The following is a 21,794-nucleotide window of genomic DNA, read 5'->3' as shown; positions in this document are numbered from 1 at the left end:
TCAGCTTTCCCTTCATTGCAAGCTTCTCCAGTGTGCAAATCTAAACAACAACGCAAAATCCAGAACTAAGTACAAAATTATCAAACAACTCAATTCCATCTGTATCCAATAGTTAACAAAAATAATTAAAATCATCCTGTGTGAGCCCTTAGTACCTGTCTTCGGTGCCTATTTATCTTTGCTGGTACTCCTATAAAGTATTTCCCCAGTGGCTACAGCTTGGGAGATGGAAGACTGCTGAGCTTCCATTGAGGATTCTTCAGATGACCAGGGGATGACCTCAAGCAGTACTGGGCCTTAATGGCCCCACTTCAAACTACAATGTCTTGCCATGCACTAATTGGCTGTGTGGCATTAAAAAGAATACTGGCAGAGTGGCTGGCGGGGGAGCAGATATGCTGTCCTCCTGAGAGAGGACAGCAGATGCCTCTCTCATGAAAACTAAACCACTTTCCTGGGACCACACCTCAGCACTCACATGGCTGTGTGTAAGAACAGAGTACAGGAGAATGTAACACTCTGGAAGCCCCTGCCAACATAAACCCACAAAGCCAAGGTGGCAGCTGTCAGAGTTTCAGCAGAGCCTCCATCATTGTCGGCGCCATTGTCGTGTTCATGGAGCTGACCACAAATGTCTCAAAGTGCTTTACAGCAAATGAAGTACTTTTTGAAGTGTAGTCACTGTTTTAACATAGGAAATGATTCCAGGCTTATGTGATCATTCTTCATGTCTGAGGCTTAACAGTGAAGGGTATAATTCCCATTGGGGTTCCCTGAAATCTCAGCAAAATCCATGAAAAATGGTGTAAATGGGGTCTCTGTCAATATTTTGTCCAGAGTCTAGGAAAAGCCTGTGGAAATTCTAGCCTTTGTTGTGGTTCTGAAGTGCTTTGTGACATCCTGAAGTCATGGAACCTAGACCACAGAGGGCGGCACAGTGGCGCAGTGGTTAGCACCGCAGCCTCACAGCTCCAGCGACCCGGGTTCGTTTCTGGGTACTGCCTGTGTGGAGTTTGCAAGTTCTCCCTGTGACTGTGTGGGTTTCTGCTGGGTGCTCCGGTTTCCTTCCACAGCCAAAGACTTGTAGGTTGATAGGTAAATTGGCCATTGTAAATTGCCCCTAGTGTAGGTAGGTGGTAGGAGAATTGAGGGAAGGTGGGGATGTGGTAGGGAATATGGGATTAATGTAGGATGAGTATAAATGGGTGGTTGATGGTCAGCACAGACTCGGTGGGCTGAAGGACCTGTTTCAGTGCTGTATGACTCTATGGAAGGTGCTATATAAATGCTAGTCTTTCTTCTTTCATACAGTAAGTTGTTAATAGTCATTTATTATGGACCTCCTCGCAGGTAGACTTCAGAGTTACACACAGCAAGGTTCCACAAAAGGCATTGAGATAATGACCAAATAATCTGTTTTTTTTAAGTGATATCGGTTGAGGGATAAATATTAGCCAGGACACTAAAGGAGTATTCCCCTCTTCTTTTTCACATAATGTCATGGGATCTAAGAGGGCCTAGGTTTTACTTCTCATCTGAAAGATGACACCCCTGGCAGTGCAGCGCTTCGACAGTACTGCCCTGAAGTGTTAAGCCTAGATTATGTATTCAAATTTCTGGACTGGAATTAATTTGTGTGATTGTCAGCAGGCTAGTCACAGCTCAGCCTGATCAGGGCTTCATTCAAAATCACATATGATGTGGGTCACTGGATAGTGATCGGGAGGGGAGCTCAGGCTGATTTTATTTTCCTCCCAGGGGTGCTAAGACCAATCATAATACTCCTATCAGTCTGGCTGAAAGGAACTAATTCAGCGCAGTCCCGGCATTGAACAAGTGACATTCCTTGCCTTGCATGATTCAACTATTCACTGGTTTAACCACCTGAGCCACTGGGAACTCCAAAATGTTAATGATGTGATTCAGTCTTTAAGACTTGCCAAAGAAATGCAAATATATTAATTAATACAAAGTGTAAATAAAAGTACATGTAAGTATGAGCATTATATGTAAGTTAACAGATATGTTTGAGTGACTGTGAATTAGTAATCTCAAAGAAAGGCTGAAGTGATATTTTGAACCACAAGAGTAAAGCAAATGTGAGGTTCATTGATGGCTGTTCCCTCCCTCCCCAACTATTCTTCACTTCTGTGGTTCCCTTGTGCTAGAGGTTGAAATTCCTCTGTCTGCCAGTTTTTTTAAAATGTTGTTTAAATTAATGCAAATGGTGTTAAGTTCCCCTACATGCTATTTTAGCAAACCCGTTTGAAAATAAATGGTTTAATGGCCTGTTGAAATAGCACACTCAGGAATTTGCTACAAACCAGTTAACCAGTATAATTAAAAATAGCACATAGCGAACTCACAACCTACTTGTCCTGTGCCTACAAAGGCAGGTGAGCAATATGCTGTCAGATTTCTGCCATTGCTACTCTGAAATCTAGTTATGAGGAGGAGCACAATAATGGACAGCTAACAACTTGCTGTATGAAAGAAAAAAGATAGACTGGCATTAATTTAGCACCTTTCATGACCTCAGGACTTCCCAAAGCACTTCACAACCAATGAAGTACTTTTAAGTGTAGTCATTATTGTAATTTAGGAAATACAGCAGTGTTTAAATTACACACAGCAAGGTTCCACAAAAGTCAATGAGATAATCACCAAATAATCTTTTTTAAGTGATGTTAGTTGGGGGATAAATATTAGCCAGGACACCAAGGGAGTATTCTCCCCGTCTTTGAATAGTGTCATGAGTAACATATTAGCATTAACTAACAGGAAGCAGAGAGTAAAGATAAGTTGGGCATTTTCAGGTTGGCAAGCTGTAACTAGTTTGATGCCACAGGGATCAGTGCTGGGCCCTCAACTGTTTACGATCTATATCGATGATTCGGATGAAGGGACCGAATCTATGGTTGCTAAATTTACTGATGGCACAAAGATAGGTAGGAGAGTAAGTTTTGAAGCAGACAATAGAGTCTGTAAAGGAAGATAGATAGGTAAGTGAGTGAGTGGGCAAAAATTTGGCAGATGGAGTATCATGTGGGAAAATGTGAACTTGTCCACTTTAAATAGAAGAATAGAAAAGCAGTATATTATTTAAATGGAGAGAGATTGCAGAACTCTGCGGTACAGAGGGATCTGGGTGTCCTTGTACATGATTCACAAAAATTTAGTATGCAGGTACGGCAAGTGATTAGAAGGGAGAATGGAAGGTTGTCATTTGTTGCAAGGGGAATGGAATATAAAAGTAGGGAAGTTTTTCTACAGTTGTAAAGGGCCATATTGAGACCACACCTAGAGTACTGCATGCAGTTTTGGTCTCCTTGCTTAAAGAATAGAATTGCATTAGAAACAGTTTAGAGAAGGCTCACTTGACTAATTCCTGGGATGAAGGGGTTATCTTATGAGGAAAGGTTGGCTAGGTTGGGCCTGTATCCATTGGAGGTCAGAAGAATGAGAGGTGATCTTATTGAAACATACAAGGTCCTGAGGGATCCTGGAAGGTCACAGACATGAAACATTAACTCTGTTGCTCTCTCCACAGATGCTGCCAGACCTGCCCAGTATTTCCAGGATTCAGCATCCGCAGTATTTTGCTTTTATTGAGATCCTGAGGGGACTTGACAGGGTGGATGCTGACAGGATGTTTCCCCTTATGAGAGAGACTAGAACTAGGGGACACAGTTTAAAACTTAGGGGTCTCCCATTTAAGGCAGAGATGAGGAGAAATCTTTTTCTCTCAGAGGGTCATTAGTCTGTGTAATTCGCTTCCCCAGAGAGCAGTAGAGGCAGGGTCGTTGAATATTTTAAAGCTGAGTTAGATAGATTCTTGATTGACAAGGCAGTCAAAGGTTGTAGCAGGTAGACAGGAAAGTAGCGTTGAGGCCGCAATCAGGTCAGCTGTCTTCTCAAATGGTGGAGCAAGCTCGAGGGGCTGAATGGCCTACTCCTGCTCCTAATTCATATGTTTTTATGTATCTTTTACATCCACCTGAGAGGGCCCAAGTTTTACATCTCATCAGAAAGATGGCACCTCTGGCAGTGCAGCACTTTCTCAGTACTCCACTGAAGTGTCAGCCTCAATTATACACTCAAGTCTCTGGAGTAGAATTTGAATCCACATTTTCTTTATTTTTGTTTTCCTCCCAGTCAGTGTGTAGTCTCCACTTGGTAGCAATACAGCCAAGAGTGGGACCCCAATGGACTGGAGAATCAAATTTGCATCCAATCACTGTGTGATGCTGGGCATTAATGCTCCATTGCAGGATGGCGTTTATGCAGTTGAGTTCAGCACTTTTTTGACAGCAGCTGTGTGATGGCTGCCTATAATCGGATGCAAACATTCTTGAAGATGCCATTCATACTGAAGGACTTATGATTGCGACTTAATCAGTGCAAGTTTATCCACTGATTATTAGCATTTTAATCATTGTGGAGGATTGTGAACTACATCTGCTACTTTGTGATGTGCATTGGCTCTATTCTCCTTCCAATACATATGACTCTAAAGCTACAAAGTTTAATGCTCAAAAGATAGTGTCAAAGTTTAATTCGCAAAGATAAACAAACCTGTTGATGACTGCATTTTGAACTGGTGCATGTTCTGCAGATAAAAACTAATGGTGTTTATGTTTGGCAGGTGTTGCTCTTATGTGGGTAGACGTGGTAACGGTCCTCAGGCTATATCCATAGGCAAAAACTGTGATAAGTTTGGGATCGTAGTTCATGAACTGGGCCATGTGATTGGGTTTTGGCATGAACACACAAGACCAGACCGAGACGATCACGTGACCATCATTAGAGAAAACATCCAGCCTGGTAAGATTCCACAAGACAAAGAAATTTTGTGTTTAGTCCTTGTTCATATTATTGTAATTCACCAGTAATCAGCTGTATTTGTTTCCCATTGGCAGATAAAAATGCCATTTGTCACATGAATGTATTATTAAGTAGATATATAAAAAGAATAGTGACCCTGTGCACAGAGTGAGAAGGACACAGATTTGATCTTCCATTTAGTTCAGTTCAGAATTTGAGAATCGCTGGCATAGAGAGGTTGAATAGAAGGGAGAGAAAAATTGTGTGTGTATCCTATCTGGGTGGTGCCCTGTGGTTGGGCAAAGGGGATTTTGGCAGTGGTCTTGGAGCAGGTTGCCTGCCCATCCTTTTGACAGAAGAGATGGGAGTCCAGGAAATTTCAGGTAAAAAGGTTCAGGGGATAAATTGGAAACTTTAAAATAAAAGTATATGCAAATATTCAAAATTGATGTAATCTGTCCTTTGCTCCCTTTAATTCATCAGCTACATCAGGTGTTCAGTAACTAAGAATATGACAGGAATATCTCAGGTTCAGTTGCTGTTCTGCTCAAAGTTGGCGTTGCAAGGTCTGGGGGGAATAGCACCAACTGGCAACAGTCTACAGTATTTTTGTGGAACCAGGAGGAAAAATTCTCACAAAAGAATTTTAGAGCCTTTCCTGAGCTGTCAACAGTGATTCCTACAAGGACATTGGTTAGGCCGCACAATGCTTGGAAGAAATGAGAGGAGCTTGTGCAGGGTAGGGTCTGCCTATTTGTACTTGCGAATTGCGATCAGGCCTTGATTGTCATAGGGGCGGTCAAGGTGCCCCCCTCCACCTTCTTAGGGTGAGAAATGGTGGTCAGCAGTTGAAAATTGCCCCCCAGAAGTCAAATATAATTGCACCTGTCTTGTACTGTTGTGAAAAGTCTGTTTTCTGTTCAGCACAGTGTAATAACTATTCAATGTTTATTCCTTGTACCTTAGCCTTTTCTGTATTATATGTGGGAAGCTAGGGTAGAGAAAGTCTATGCCCCCACGCATGAAATTCAGAACTTAAAAGTTACATTTAAAATATTGCACAAAAATGTCTGGATAACGATGTCTGGAGAACTTATTTCTCAATGAGGACAGAAGCCCAATCTCATGATTTTTCTTTCTCAACTTCAAATTTCATCACTTCCAAAATGATGCTGAGGATTACCTGGCAGAGTCATTTCAGGTGATCACCTCCCTGTCGCAGGACACATTTTTACCCTTTGTTTAAAATGCAGATGGCAAAACAAGATTTTTATGGACTTGCTTCATGGAAAATTGTTTGCTTGCCTGCATCCGGAAGAAAATCTCTTCCCCAAGATGCTACAAGCTTTTTTAAGGTATGGGACATATTAATCAAACATTAGGGACCTCTTGTATATTTGATTCCCTATAAATATGGTGCCTCAAACCTAACATGTTGAGGTTAACCATAATTTTTTTACCACACAATTGTCTTTCTAATCAGGTCAACTGGGGGAGCTAAATAATTACTTTTCACAGCAGAGAATCATATTATTACATAGAGATAAAAACAAAATCTGCTAGAAATACTCAGCAGGACAGGGAGCATCTGTGGGGAGAGAAAGAGTTAACGTTTCAGATCAATGATGTTTCATCAGAACTGGAAGAAGTTAGAGATGAAACAGATTTTAAGTAAGTACAGAGGCAGGGAGAGGGGGAGAAAAGAACAAAAGGGGAGACCTGTGATAGGGTGGAAAGTGGGAGAAGTTAAATGACTAAAGGGAAGGTTGCGTCAGGCAAAAAGTGTAAATTGCTTATTAAGTGCATTCAATAGTATGCAGGTGGTGGGCATTAACAGGGGATTCACTTATAAATGGGACCAGACTGAAATTATGGCTGTTAGATTAGGAGGTGCATGTTTGTAATGTGTATCTTTGTAAATAAATGCTTATAAAAGTGTGCAACGATTGGCTCCAGTTCTATCCTTCACCACATGGCTTTCTGGATTGAAACATGTTAGCAGAGGATGGTTGCCTAAAGGTGAGGGTTGGAAACTTCAGACAGAAAATTAAAAATCCTAGTGGCCATTGTGGAAAATTGCTGGAAACAGGTGAAAATTGTTAGGGTATGATTACCTTCCATGTTCTTGGAGTCTGAACCATATGACGAGTGGAAGAATTAAGTGGATATGTGAACATGGGTTCCTTCCCTACCAAAGGGAAAACAAGGTATGGCTTTGGCATTGTTGCTTCCTACAAGAAGTAAAATCAGCAGTACTTTGTGAGATAGATGCCTGTCAGTTGGATTGTGATGAAGATTCTGAGGAACAGAATGCAGTAAATCAAAGGCTGGATAGTGTGAATATGACTGATCATGACACACATGACAGGGCTATCACATCCACAATTGCCCAGAGTTGCTGATACAAGAACACAAGAAATAGCAGCAGGAGACTACAGTATGGCCCACTGAGCCTGCTCTACCAATCAATACGATCATGGTTGATCTTAGGCTTCAACTGCACTTCCCCCCTGCTCACAATATCCCTTGATTCTCGGAGAGACCAAAAGTCTGTCTATCCCAGCCTTAAAAGTATTTAACGATGGAGCATCCACAATCCTCTGAGGTAGAGAATTCCAAAGATTCACAACCCTTTGAGTGAAGTAATTTTTCCTCATCTCAGTCCTGACTGATCAGCCCATTATCCTGAGACTGTGCCCCTGTGTTTTAGATTCCCCAACCAGCAGAAACAATTGCTCAGTGTCTACCTGATCCAGCCCCTTCAGAATATTGTATGTTTCAATGAGGTTGCATCTCATTCTTCTAACCTCCAGAGAGTATAGGCCCAATTTACTCATCCTCTCATCATAGGACAACACCATCACCCCAGGGACCAATTAAGTGAACCTTCGCTATAACGCCTCCAATGCAAGCATATCTTTTCTTAAATGTGGAGACCAAAACTGCACTCAGTACTCCAGATGCAGTCTCACCAAAACCCTTTACAATTATAGCAAGACTTCTTTATTCCTGTACTCCAATCCCCTTGCAATACAGGCCAATGTGCCATTTGCCTTCCTAATTGCTTGCTACTCGGGTGACATATATTCCACAGGGGTCTAATGAATGGAGGGATGCAATAATTGTGATACCTGTTGGAAAAGCTACTGGCAAGTTTAAATGTTGGCTGAATGTTCAGGATGATGGCCAAGAAGCGAGGTCCATGGACTGACAAAATGACTGTAAGAGTAGAAAGTAAGAAAGTGCAGTGCAAGCAGTGATAGTAAGTCCAGAAGTGACTCATGCATCAGAAAATGATCATGAACAGGAGAAAGAACCTTTGATAGTGCAAGAGGGAGATCTCGTAGTACTTGTCTCAACAGACATATAAGTGGAAGCAGAGGCTGCAGCTTGAATATATTAGACAATGAGACAAAGGCCACAATAGTATTGCAACAGAACTAGAAGCAGAAGTCCTCATGACCATGAAGTGGCTGTAAATAAACTTGAGGATTTACTAATAAAAGAGGCAAACAAAGGGAATTAATTTATTGGAGAAAGTTTGGAGTTTATTCTGAGGTACCAGATAAGGGTCAAACAGCTTTGTCAAATAAGTGGATTTGTACTGAAAAAGTTGTTGTAAGGCGAGTTGCTAGGAGTTTTGAAGAGTGACTGGGTAATACAGATGTTAACATGGATTTTTCCACAACTGGAAAAGTAATCTTAAAGAATCGTTTAGTTCGTTTGGCCACATAATTATGGGAGTGTAGATCAATCGACATAAAAGCCACATTTCTGCCGGGCGATACATTTCAGAGAGAAGTGTTTCTGAAACTGGCCAAAGAGGCAGCAGAAGCAAAATTATGGAAACTAAACAAATGTGTCTATGGCCTGACTGATGCCTCCAGGGTGTGGTATTTTTCGCTGAGAACTGTTTTGCTAAAAATTGTGATCAACGAAAAGCAGATGCCATAATGTTTTATTGGTATCATAAAGGAAATCTTTCAGACATTCTCATGATGCATATTGGTGATTTCTTATGGGGTGGTACTGTGGAATTTGAGAAATGTGTTATTAATAAGATTGGAATAAAATTAAATTTGGGACTCGGGCTTGTGGGGCTTTTAAATGTATTGGTTTAGATACTAAGCAAAGTAGGTCTTCCTGACGTCCGGGGCAGCGGTGGATCTGAAAGGAACAGGGTTGAAAACCTATAAATAAAGAGCGGGGCTCGAGGCCCTTCACCTACCTGACGTCCGGGGCAGCAGCAGGCTCTCTGGCTGTTTCTGCACGCGCTCTGTTTGGATTTAGTGTAAAAAAAGAATAGTGATATCACTGAAATTCTGTGCGCTGATTGGTCGATGGGCGGCAGCTGTTATTGCTTGGGGATAACTGAGATTATAGGAGTTAAAAAAAAAAGTTCCTTTTAAATTAAAGCCCAAGGATAGCTACCTGTAAATTTTTAGTATTTACTGTCTATACTAGTGCTGTTTGCATGGAGTGAGGCTGTAAGATAAGTGTGGGTATTTTCATTGGCTGGGGGCGGTGGAAGGTGCTCTTTGGTCTTTTTCTTTCTCAGCCTCTGAGGTACAGGGGATAAAAGCTGATTGTAAATAGCTGCTAAGTTATTACACTAGCAAGTTTTTTTTTCATTGTAAAAGTAAGTAATGGCAGGGCAGCTTGGCCCAGCGGAATGTACCTCCTGTGCAATGTGGGAAGTCTTGGACGTGCCATGTGACCTTGGCGAACATGTCTGTAGAAAGTGTCTCTGGTTACAGAAGCTTGAGCTTCGGGTTTCGGAGCTCGAGTGGTGGCTGGAGTCACTGTGGCACATCCGCGAGGTGGAGGACTACATGGATGGTTCGTTTCAGGAGGTAGTCAAGCCGGTGCCTAGGAGAGCACAGTCGGGGGGTGACTGGGTGGCTGCCGGACGGACAAAGAAGTCAGGACAGGTAGCGCAGGAGTCCCCAGAGGACATCCCACTTTCGAACCGGTTTTCAGTTCTGAGTACCGATGAGAAAGAGGGTTCCTCTGGAGAGTCCACCGAGAGTCATAACCGGAATATCATGGTGACTCAGCTGTGCTGGGATGGAGAAAAAGGTACAATAGGGCAGTAGAGGTAGGGGATTCTATGGTTAGAGGAACAGATAGGCGTTTCTGTGGTCGCAGACGTGATTCCAGGATGATATGTTGCCTCCCTGGTGCAAAGGTCTTGGATATCACCGAGCGGCTACAAAGTATTCTGGAGGGTGAGGGTGCACAGCCGGAGGTCGTGGTCCATGTTGGTACCAATGACATAGGTAGAAAGGGAGATGAGGTCCTGCAAAAAGAATTTAGGGAGCTAGGTAGCAGATTAAAAAGTAGGACCTCAAGGATTGTAATCTCTGGGTTTCTTCCAGTGCCACGGGCTAGTGAGTATATTAATAGAAGGTTAGAGCAGATGAATGCATGGTTGAGGAGATAGTGCAGGAGGGAGAGCTTTAGTTTCCCGGATCACTGGGCCTGTTTCTTGCGAAGGTGGGATCTGTATAAGATGGACGGGTTGCAACTGAACCAGAATGGGACCAGCATCCTTGCTGGGAGGTTTGCGAGTGCTGTTGGGGGGGGGTGGGGTTTAAACTAATTTGGCAAGGGGATGGGATACAGAGTGGAAGCACAGTAGGGGGTGTTGTACAATCACATGTAAATGAGAAACTAAGTCAGTCTGGAGGGCAGAGTAAATGTATACCTGTTAAGGCTCAAGCAAATAATGCAAGGCTGGATTGTATCTATTTTAATGCAAGGAGTCTCACTGGTAAGGCTGATGAATTGAGGGTATTGATTAACACATGGGAATATGATATTATTGCTATCACTGAGACATAGTTGAGGGAAGGGCAGGACTGGCAGCTTAATATCCCAGGTATAGAGTCTTCAGATGTGATAGAGGAGGGGGTAAAATAGGAGGTGGCATTGCACTGTTGATTAAATAGTCAATTACTGCAGTAAGGAGGGATGATATCTTAGAAGGTTCCTCTAATGAGGCCAAATGGGTAGAACTTAAAAACGAAAAGGGTGCTATCGCTTGGCTGGAAGTGTACTACAAGCCTCCTAACAGTCAGGCAGTGATAGAGGAGCAGATATGTAGGCAAATCTCAGAGAGGTGCAAAAATAATAGGGTAATAATAGTAGGGGATTTCAATTTCCCATATATTAGAGGGGATAGTATTAGTGCAAAAAGCTTAAAGGGGGCAGAATTCTTCAAGTGCAATCAGGAGAGCTTTTAAAGCCAGCATGTAGAGTCCTACACGAGGAGAAGCAATACTGGACTTAATCCTAGGGAATGAAGTGATAGAAGTGGCAGTGGGGGAGCATTTCGGGGATAGTGACCATAACTCTGTAAGATTTAAGGTTGTTATGGAAAAGGATATAGAGGGACCGGAAATAAGAGTACTGAATTGGGGGAAGGCAGATTTCAACATGATAAAACAGGATCTGGCCAAAGTGAACTGGGAGCAGCTTCTTATAGGAAAGTCTACATCAGACCAGTGAGAGTCATTTAGAATGAAAATTGTGAGGGTTCAGGTCCAGCATGTTTCCATAAAGGTGAAGAGAAGGACCAACAGGTCAAGGGAACCCTGGATGTCAAGGGATATCGAGGATTGGATTAGGAAAAGAAAGGAGATGTATGGCAGATTCAGAGTGTTGAAAACAGCAGAGGCCCTAGAGGAGTATCGAAAGTATAGGGGAGTACTTAAAAAAGTAGTTAGGAGAACGAAGAGAGGGCATGATAAATCACTGGCAGACAAGATAAAGGAAAATCCCAAGGCGTTTTATAAGTATGTTAGGGGCAAGAGGATAACCAGGGAAAAAGTGGGGCCCATTAGGGATCTAAGAGGCAATCTGTATGTGGAGCCGGAGGACATAGGTGAGGTTTTGAACGATTACTTTTCATCTGTGTTCACTATGGAGAGGGACGATGTCGGTGTAGTGATCAGGGAGGGAGATTGTGATATAATTGAACAAATGAGCATTGAAAAGGAGGAAGTATTAGCTGTATTAGCGGGCTTAAAGGTGGACAAATCCCCAGGCCCAGATGAGATGTACCCCCGGCTGCTATATGAGGCAAGGGAGGAGATAGCGGGGGCTCTGACAGAGGACTGGAGGACAGTGAATGTGGTACCATTATTCAAGAAGAGTAGCAGGGATAAACCAGGTAATTATAGGCCTATGAGTCTAACATCAGTGGTAGGGAAATTATGGAAAAAATTCTGAGGAACAGGATTAATCTCCACTTGGAGAGGCAGGGATTGATCAGGGATAGTCAGCATGGCTTTGTCAGGGGGAGATCGTGTCTAACAAATTTGATTGAATTTTTCGAGGAGGTGACTCCAAGTGTAGATGAGGGTAAAGCAGTTGATGTAGTCTACATGGACTTCAGTAAGGCTTTTGATAAGGTCCCGCATGGGAGATTAAGAAAGTAAGAGCCCATGCATCAAGAGTAATTTGGCAAATTGGATTCAAAATTTGCTTAGTGGCAGGCGGCAGAGGGTGATGGTTGAGAGTTGTTTTTGCGAATGGAGGCCTGTGACCAGTGATGTACCGCAGGGATCGGTGCTGGGACCCTTGCTGTTTGCAGTGTACATTAATGATTTAGACGTGAATACAGGACATATGATCAGTAAGTTCGCAGACGACGTGAAAATTGGTGGTGTCGTCAATAGTGAGGAGGAAAGCCTTAGATTACAGGACGATATAGATGGGCTGGTAAGATGGGCGGAGCTGTGGCAAATGGAGTTTAATACTGAGAAGTGTGAGGTGGTGCGCTTTGGGAGGTCTAACAAGGCAGTGGAATATACAATGGATGGTAGGATCCTGGGGAGTACAGAAGGACCTTGGGGTGTTTGTCCATAGATCACTGAAGGCAGCAGCACAGGTAGATAAGGTGGTTAGGAAGGCATACAAGATACTTGCCTTTATTAGCCAAGGCACAGAATATAAGAGCAGGGAGATTATGATGGAGCTGTATAAAACGCTGGTTAGGCCACAGCTGGAGTACTGTGTACAATTCTGGGCACCACACTATAGGAAGGATGTGATTGCAAAGGATAGGGCGCAGAGGAGATTCACCAGGATGTTCCTGGGCTGGAGCATTTCAGTTATGAGGAGAAACTGGATAGACTAGGGTTGTTTTCCTTGGAATGGAGAAGGCTGAGGGGGGACCTGATTGAGGTATACAAAATTATGAGGGGCATTGACAGGATAGATAGGAAGAAACTTTTCCCCTTAGCGGAGAGGTCAATAACTAGGGGGCAAAGATTTAAGATAATGGGCAGGAGGTTTAGAGGGGAGTTGAGGAAAAATACTTTCACCCAGAGGGTGGTTGGAATCTGGAACACACTGCCTGAAGGGTTGGTAGAGGCAGGAACACTCACAACATTTGAGAAATATTTGGATGAGCACTTGAAACACCATAGCATACAAGGCTACGGGCCAAGTGCAGGGAAATGGGATTAGTTTAGACGGGTACTTGATGGTCAGCGCAGACGCGTTGGGCCGAAGGGCCTGTTTCTGTGCTGTAAAATTCTATGACTCTATGACTCTAGGTCTGGTGCTAGTTTTGATGTGTCGGAGTTAAGTAATATGACAAAACATCCTAAAGTGGAGAAAGTTTTAAGGACAAATAAAACATTAAGAAAGTTAAATCTTGATAAATATACACTTTGGTTCCAATGCTTAGGTGACCCAACAAACATGAAGCTGGTAATTTTTAGCTAATTGTCCTGCTGGGTATTCTAGTGTAGCTGGTTTCATAATATTTCTGTTGGGTGAGAATGGAAAATATTGTCTTTTAGCTTGCGAAGCTATGAAAAGAATGTGTTAAAAGTACTCTGGCTGCCGAAACCCTGGCTCTTGTGGAGGAAGTGGATATTGGATTCTATCTGATAAATATTTTAAGTGATATTCTGTACAATGGGCATACTGAAAATAGTATACCCATTGAATGTTCCATAGATAATCGTTTATTGTGGTATAAAGTACACCCTATGAAAAGTGTGAGTGAGAAAAGATTAAGTATTGACCTTGCTGGTTTGAAACAAATGCTGGAGATTAATCTCTAAAATTAAATGGGTGGATGCAAGTCATCAACTGTCAGATTGTTTTGCAAAAAGAAATGCATATGTGTCCCTGTAAATAAATGCTTTTAAAAGTGTGTAAAGATTGGCTCCAGTTCTTGACTTTCTGGAGTCAAACAAAAGGGGATGCTTTTTGGAACCGGATTGTTTCCTGACAATGCAGAGCATGCGTATAGTGATCGCTAATGTCATCAGTGCATCTGAACATTTGCCAGCTTGCCAGCATAAATCTGTACATGCATGCGCTGACGTTGTCACAGAGTGACGTCAGATGTGATGACATCTGAGCGTTGCCTCACCCCTCAATGGCCGCGATCGTCTCTTCCGTTCCCCCAACAGCAGCCTGCTCCCCTCTGCAATCACCGCCTCAATTGCCACAATCAGTTTCCTGCTCCCTGCCATGATCGCCGCTTCTGTTCGCCGTTCCCAACTACTTACCGCTCCATCCGCTTGCTCCCCACCTTGCCGGGCGGTGATGGGGGAGCGAGCGGCGAGCATTCAGGAGCAGCAGGAGGGAAGGGCAAGCACTTTGGTGATAGTGATCACAATTCGGTTAGGTTTACCTTAGCGATGGGCAGGGACAGGTATATTCCGCAGGGCAAGAATTATAGCTGGGGGAAAGGAAATTATGATGCGATTAGGCAAGATTTAGGATGCGTAGGATGGGGAAGGAAACTGCAGGGGATGGGCACAATCGAAATGTGGAGCTTATTCAAGGAGCAGCTACTGCGTGTCCTTGATAAGTATGTACCTGTCAGGCAGGGAGGAAGTTGTCGAGCGAGGGAGCCGTGGTTTACTAAAGAAGTTGAAGCGCTTGTCAAGAGGAAGAAGAAGGCTTATGTTAGGATGAGACGTGAAGGCTCAGTTAGGGCGCTTGAGAGTTACAAGCTAGCCAGGAAGGATCTAAAGGGAGAGCTAAGAAGAGCAAGGAGAGGACACGAGAAGTCATTGGCGGATAGGATCAGGGTAAACCCTAAGGCTTTCTATAGGTATATCAGGAATAAAAGAATGACTAGAGTTAGATTAGGGCCAATCAAGGATAGTAGTGGGAAGTTGTGTGTGGAATCAGAGGAGATGGGGGAAGTGTTAAATGAATATTTTGCGTCAGTATTTACAGTAGAGAAAGAAAATGTTGTCGAGGAGAATACTGAGATTCAGGCTACTAGGCTAGATGGGATTGAGGTTCACAAGGAGGAGGTGTTATCAATTTTGGAAAGTGTGAAAATAGATAAGTCCCCTGGGCCAGATGGGATTTATCCTAGGATTCTCTGGGAAGCTAGGGAGGAGATTGCAGAGCCTTTGTCCTTGATCTTTATGTCGTCATTGTCGACAGGAATAGTGTCGGAAGACTGGAGGATAGCAAATGTTGTCCCCTTGTTCAAGAAGGGGAGTAGAGGCAGCCCTGGTAATTATAGACCTGTGAACCTTACTTCGGTTGTGGGTAAAATGTTGGAAAAGGTTATAAGAGACAGGATGTATAATCATCTTGAAAAGAATAAGTTCATTAGCGATAGTCAGCACGGTTTTGTGACGGGTAGGTCGTGCCTCACAAACCTTATTGAATTTTTCGAGAAGGTGACCAAACAGGTGGATGAGGTAAAGCAGTGGATGTGGTGTATATGGATTTCAGTAAGGCGTTTGATAAGGTTCCCCATGGTAGGCTATTGCAGAAAATACGGAAGTATGGGGTTGAAGGTGATTTAGAGCTTTGGATCAGAAATTGGCTAGCTGAAAGGTGGTGGTTGATGGCAAATGTTCATCCTGGAGTTTAGTTACTAGTGGTGGACCGCAAGGATCTGTTTTGGGGCCACTGCTGTTTGTCATTTTTATAAATGACCTGGAAGAGGGTGTAGAAGGGTGGGTTAGTAAATTTGCGGATGACACTAAGGTCGGTGGAGTTGTGGATAGTGCCGAAGGATGCTGTAGGGTACAGAGGGACATAGATAGGCTGCAGAGCTGGGCTGAGAGATGGCAAATGGAGTTTAATGCGGAAAAGTGCGAGGTGATTCACTTTGGAAGGAGTAACAGGAATGCAGAGTACTGGGCTAATGGGAAGATTCTTGGTAGTGTAGATGAACAGAGAGATCTTGGTGTCCAGGTGCATAAATCCCTGAAGGTTGCTACTCAGGTTAATAGGGCTGTTAAGAAGGCATATGGTGTGTTAGCTTTTATTAGTAGGGGGATCGAGTTTCGGAGCCACGATGTCATGCTGCAGCTGTACAAAACTCTGGTGAGACCGCACCTGGAGTATTGCGTGCAGTTCTGGTCACCGCATTATAGGAAGGATGTGGAAGCTATGGAATGGGTGCAGAGGAGATTTACTAGGATGTTGCCTGGTATGGAGGGAAGGTCTTACGAGGAAAGGCTGAGGGACTTGAGGTTGTTTTCATTGGAGAGAAGGAGGAGGAGAGGTGACTTAATAGAGACATATAAGATAATCAGAGGGTTAGATAGGGTGGATAGTGATGGTGATGGCAAACACGAGGGGACATAGCTTTAAGTTGAGGGGTGATAGATATAGGACAGATGTGAGAGGTAGTTTCTTTACTCAGAGAGTAGTAGGGGCGTGGAACGCCCTGCCTGCAACAGTAGTAGACTCGCCAACTTTAAGGGCATTTAAGTGGTCATTGGATAGACATATGGATGAAAATGGAATAGTGTAGGTCAGATGGTTTCACAGGTCGGCGCAACATCGAGGGCCGAAGGGCCTGTACTGCGCTGTAATGTTCTAATTCTAATTCTAATTCAGAAAGTTGTGGGAGAGAATGGCGGAATGGAGCGTTGAGCAGTCAGGTGTGGCGGGAGGGAAGAGCAAGCGGACGGGTGTGGGAGGGAGCAATGAAGAGAAGCGGGGATCACAGGAGGGAGTGGGGAATTGTTGGCGGGGGGGGAGTGGAGGCAGCGATCGTGGCCATTGAGGGGTGAGGAGGTTTGGGTTCAATTCGCCTTCAAATTGAGCAGCCCCATCTTTATTACTGGCTGCTGCCTGAGAGGTCGTAGACAGTGACATTTCAGTTGATGAAGCTGCATTTGTGCATGTGCCAGTACTGCGCCACCTAGTGGTTGTGTTGTCAGCAAACGCCTGTCATTTTAATTCTCCTGACCGCTCCCAGTCTGACCTCTGACCTTGGCTTCCTACTCTGTTCTAATGGAGCTTAATGTCAGCTCAAGGAACAGCACCTCAACTTTTGATTAAGCACTTTACAATCTGCTGCACTCAACACTGAGTTCAACAATTTCAGGTAATAACTACTGCTCCTATTTTTTGGACAGCAGTCTCTCCTGCCTTGCACCCTATCACAGATCTTCTCTCTTGTTCTTTCCCACTCATCCCCTTTCCCTTCCTCTGCATTTGCATAAAACCTGTTATATCTCTAACGTTTTCCAGTTCTGATGAAAGGTCATCAACCAGAAATTTTAACTCTTCCTCTCTTCACAGATGTTGTCTGACTTACTGAGTATTTCCAACATTTTCTGTTTTTATATGAGTTCCAGCAACTGCAGTATTTTACTTTCATATTTATAGGATTATTGATAGAATTTGTCTACAGTTTGCTTTATTTTCTTTCTTTTTTCAACAACAGTACGCATAATTCAATTTTAGAGCAATTTTTAATTGATTGCAATAGGAAGATAATTTCTTATCAAATCACAGGGGGCAGGACGCCGCAAAGCCGCCGCAATCTCCCATGCGGCAGCTCATTTAAATAGCCAGGGCGGCCTGCCCCCCAATCACGCAGAGGGGGCGGACTGGCCAATGCCGGCACTGGCGTCAGCTGCCTGTGCGCAGGCGCTGGCGCAATTTATTAAACGGCAGCCAGCCCTGCCAGTCAATTGGAATTTTTAAAGATACACCCCCCCCCCAAAATGTATCAAATAAAATCCTAATGTCCCTTTCCACCCCACAATAAAAATTACATTAGGTATTTGCCCTTCCCCCAAAAACACTTACCTTTGAAATCTGACCTTCACCTCCCTCCCCCCAGACTGTACAAAACTTAAAGTTCACCGCTTCCCACCGTCCCCTACACTCATTACGTTTATTTGACCCCGTTCCTCCCCCCAGCTCCCCTACACAAAAAATTTTATCTCTACCCCTCCCCACCAATGTCACGCTGGCTTTCCCCAGATGGGGAAGTGAAGGCGCGGGAGTGCTGGCCGCTGCACTGAAGGTTGCAGCAGGCCCGGAAAGTTGGACGTGAGTGTATTTAAATTTATTCATTTTATTGAGTTACATATTGATATTCAGATCCCGTCACCCAGTGGCGGGGGTCCACCATGGACCCTCGCCGCCGGCAGGACTATCGGGCCAGGCCCTCCCAGCATCGAGCTCCGTGGCGGGCCTCTGCCGGAACCATCTTCTGGCACCACTCCCCCCATCGCCACGGATCCCGACGTCGGGGTAAATTCCAATCCAAGGAGAGGGCAGTGAGATCTCCGGAATAATTCCTCTTGTGATGTGGATTCAAATTTAAGAAATTCATGTAGAACAGCTAAGAAACTAAAGAAGCTCATCATTTACTCGGGGAATTCAAGAATCCAGGGGAGGGTGCCAGAGGCTCCTGAAATTCTTTATTAAGACCACAGCTGGATTTTACCAGTGAGAGTGAAGTCCTGCCACCAGGACCAAAAGCGGGTTCCGAGCCTGTGCGGGTGGATGGTGGGACTGCCATACAATTAGGAACCGTACCCTACCTCTTAGAGTTGCCAGTCCAATCAGAGGGCCGACAGCTTGGTAGCCTTGGCAGTGTCACCAATAGAGGTGGCTGCTGGTGAGGCTGCAGGCAGAAGATGACATGGAGGTACCCTTGAAGGGTGGATAAGAACTCTTTTTTTTGCTATGTGCCGGGGCCGGGGAGGCAGTCCCCAGTGAATGGAGGGGTGAACCCTCCAGCAGGGGCATCAGAGCCACTGGAGGGGCCATTGCTGCCTGGAGGCCCTCGGTAGGTAAAGGAGTGCGTAGAAAGGAAGGCCATCCCCCACTCCAACCGTGAAGCAGCTGGCATGCCACCTCGACATACCTGGTGGTCTCCCCACATGCTGGGGACCCATCCTTACGCCGGTAAAATGTCAGTGGGCATGAGAAGTGGCCATCCAATTGGTGGGCAGCCACACCGCTGCTGTTCCTGCTTCTGGGAATATCCCATATTGGGAGGAAGACGTCGGGCGTCCCTCTCAAAGCCTTTCGCTGCCATTTTATGAGTCTTCTCGCCTCCTAGCCCATCTCCAGAGGGCTGGTAAAATTCCAGTGTACAGATATTGAAAATCCACAATTTATGTAGCAGCTACTGTGGTTTTCACTTTAGATGAAATAAACAGTGAATCAGTGAAAGATTAATTATTGACAGTTGAGACTTTGGTAGGCTGCCAACTGAAAACATTTTCAGCATGACTTAATCAAATTAATTGCTTTTTGTTGTATAACCTGTTCACATTGGATGAAACGTTCATCATTTAAAGCGCTTGCAATAGCATTTATAGTTGTCCATTGAGTGTGGTTTCTGTCAAGAGTCAAAGAGGCAAAAAGGATTGTGTTCTTATATGGCATACCATTGCCGAGGACATTGTATTGACTTTATGTTTATTTTTGTTTAATAAGAATCAATAATTTTGAAATATTTTATAGATTATAAATAATTACTTTAATGGTTAAGCTCCCCTGTAGATAACTTGATATCAAATGAGGTTCGTAAGTAACATTTGACTTTGATTGTCCTTTGAGTGCACTTATTCCCGTTCTTGGGGACACTGAAGAGAGTGCCTTGTGTGATAAAACTCTTTATCTTAGGTTAGGTGGAGGAATTAGTAAAGGGGCCAATTTTGTCTCATGGCGGTATGGTAGATGGAATTGTTATGGAGAAGTTTATCCTGCCATTCTAGAAGTTAGGAAACACCGATGTGATAAAACAGTAAATGTTTTATATAAAATGCGAAGTTCATGGAAGTGATTTGCAGGTTTGCAATTCAGTTTAATTGGAGGGAGGGTGTACTGCTGATGGTTTAAATCCAAGTGAGATTTCTTGTTGTATTTTATGGTATCATTAAAATAAATTATAACTGTTTAAATCCTGGCTATTTCCAGGATTTATGACATCATCAAAACTTTTCAATTGAATTATAGTTCAGTAATTCATTCCTAAATATCAAAAATGGTTTAGCACATCATTGGTAGGTCAGTGATGAATCCTAAATATTTAATACATGTTCAACCAGTTTTAACTGTGTTTTTTTAGTTCTCTGGTTTGAGTATAAAATAGTGACTGAGTATATTTGCATTTACGCATCACATCATTACACTATAATATGTCAAAGCCCTGTATGTAATTAGTATCTTTTTGGAGTGCAGTGCTTGTTATGTAGACAAATATCCTGCACCAGCAATATCTCACAAACAGCACCAGGTGAATAACAGCTTGATATGTCTTTTCTTCTGGTGGGGTTAGTTGAGGGATGAATATTGGTGAGGACACTAGAAGGAATTTCTTCTCTTTCAATAAAGTACCATGGGATTTTTAACAACCGTTTGAGTTCCAAGAACAGGCTGACATGATTAACATCTTATCCCAAGACTGGCACCTCCGGCTGCTCAAAACTACTATGAGTGCACTGAGGTGTCAGTCTGGATTATGTGTTCAAGTCTGGTGTGAGGCTTGAAGCCATGATTTTCTAACTCAGATGTGAGACTGATACCAACTAAGTCAAGCTAATGTTGTTGAACAATATAAAAGCATAATACTGTGGATGCTGGAAATCTGAAATAAAAACAAGAAATGCTGGAAATACTCAGCAGGTCTGGCAGCATCTGTGGAGAGAGAAGCAGAGTTAATGTTTCAGGGCCTGAAACGTTAACTCTGTTTCTCTCTCCACAGATGCTGCCAGACCTGCTGGGTATTTCCAGCATTTCTTGTTGAACAATAATTAGTCACAACTACAATTGGGTATATAAAAAAATGTTCATTGATAGTTGGTTGAGCATGAATTATGTAATGTGCTTTCTGTGGATAACAATATTGGAAAATTGGATAGATTGGACTGCACGCCTCAAATGAAACCCACTTCCTAATTTACCTCTATTTAAGTCAATGGAGAAAAATCAGACAGGTTCCTCTAAAGCTGTGTGTTCCAACCTGCCTGATTTCCTGATATTCATTCTGCACAGACAATCCAGTGAGGCAAGTGACAGAACCAGGACAATCTCTCCTCTAAATCCATGTGGGTCTTGTACAGAGATTTTCAAAAAATTATTTTTAATACATTTTTCTGTTGTAATTGTAAAAATTTACAATGGAGATTCATAGAACAATGGGGAGTAAAGAACAGTGGATGCATCAAGGTACAAAAATATATATGAAAAGACTTGCATTTTCATGTCAAAATTCAAGATCATAATTTCAGAAAGTGAAAGGGTTTAAATTTTCAGTGTGATATAATGTATAGGTACACTTGAATTTGAAAAATGTATTGCTAGTTTGCCAAAGCATTTTATGCTTTGAACCATAATTTCTACAAACTCCATATATAAACAGTGTTTGTGGGGTGGGAAGGGGGTTAAAATTTTGAACCCCAAAGCCAGGTGGGTTGGGGTCTGGTGGAAAGTAATAATTCCTAAAATTTCAAACACGGCTGCAACCTACCTCCAATGCACCACTTCCAAGTACAATGGAGGCGCATTTGGCTGGATGCGAGTAACCTGCCCGAGGGTGTTGGTTCATCATTAGTAGAGGCATTTTAATCGAGAGGTTCTTGAAGGTGTGCAGCGCATTCTTTGGGAGTTGTTATGGTATTTTTACACAGTGGCAGCCTAACATTCCAAACCTCTTCATACCAGGAGGCAGAATTAAGGGATTTTTGCTTTCAAACTTGGCGCATGATACC

General features: G+C 43.3%; 1 protein-coding gene across 2 annotated transcripts in view; it reads left to right on the top strand.

Moving 5' to 3' along the window:
* The window catches only part of tll1 (tolloid-like 1), a 412,500-nt gene that overhangs the window by 203,112 nt on the left and 187,594 nt on the right, over positions 1-21,794 (top strand). For both annotated transcript variants that reach the window (XM_068040010.1, XM_068040002.1), the window contains one exon: positions 4,646-4,824. In XM_068040010.1, coding sequence (XP_067896111.1) covers positions 4,646-4,824 — 179 coding nt within the window. The remainder of the gene's footprint in view (positions 1-4,645; positions 4,825-21,794) is intronic.

This window comes from Heterodontus francisci, chromosome 1 (assembly GCF_036365525.1).
Source record: "Heterodontus francisci isolate sHetFra1 chromosome 1, sHetFra1.hap1, whole genome shotgun sequence".
In the NCBI taxonomy this organism is placed as follows: Eukaryota; Metazoa; Chordata; class Chondrichthyes; order Heterodontiformes; family Heterodontidae; genus Heterodontus; species Heterodontus francisci.
This window is presented reverse-complemented; position numbering and strand designations above follow the sequence as displayed.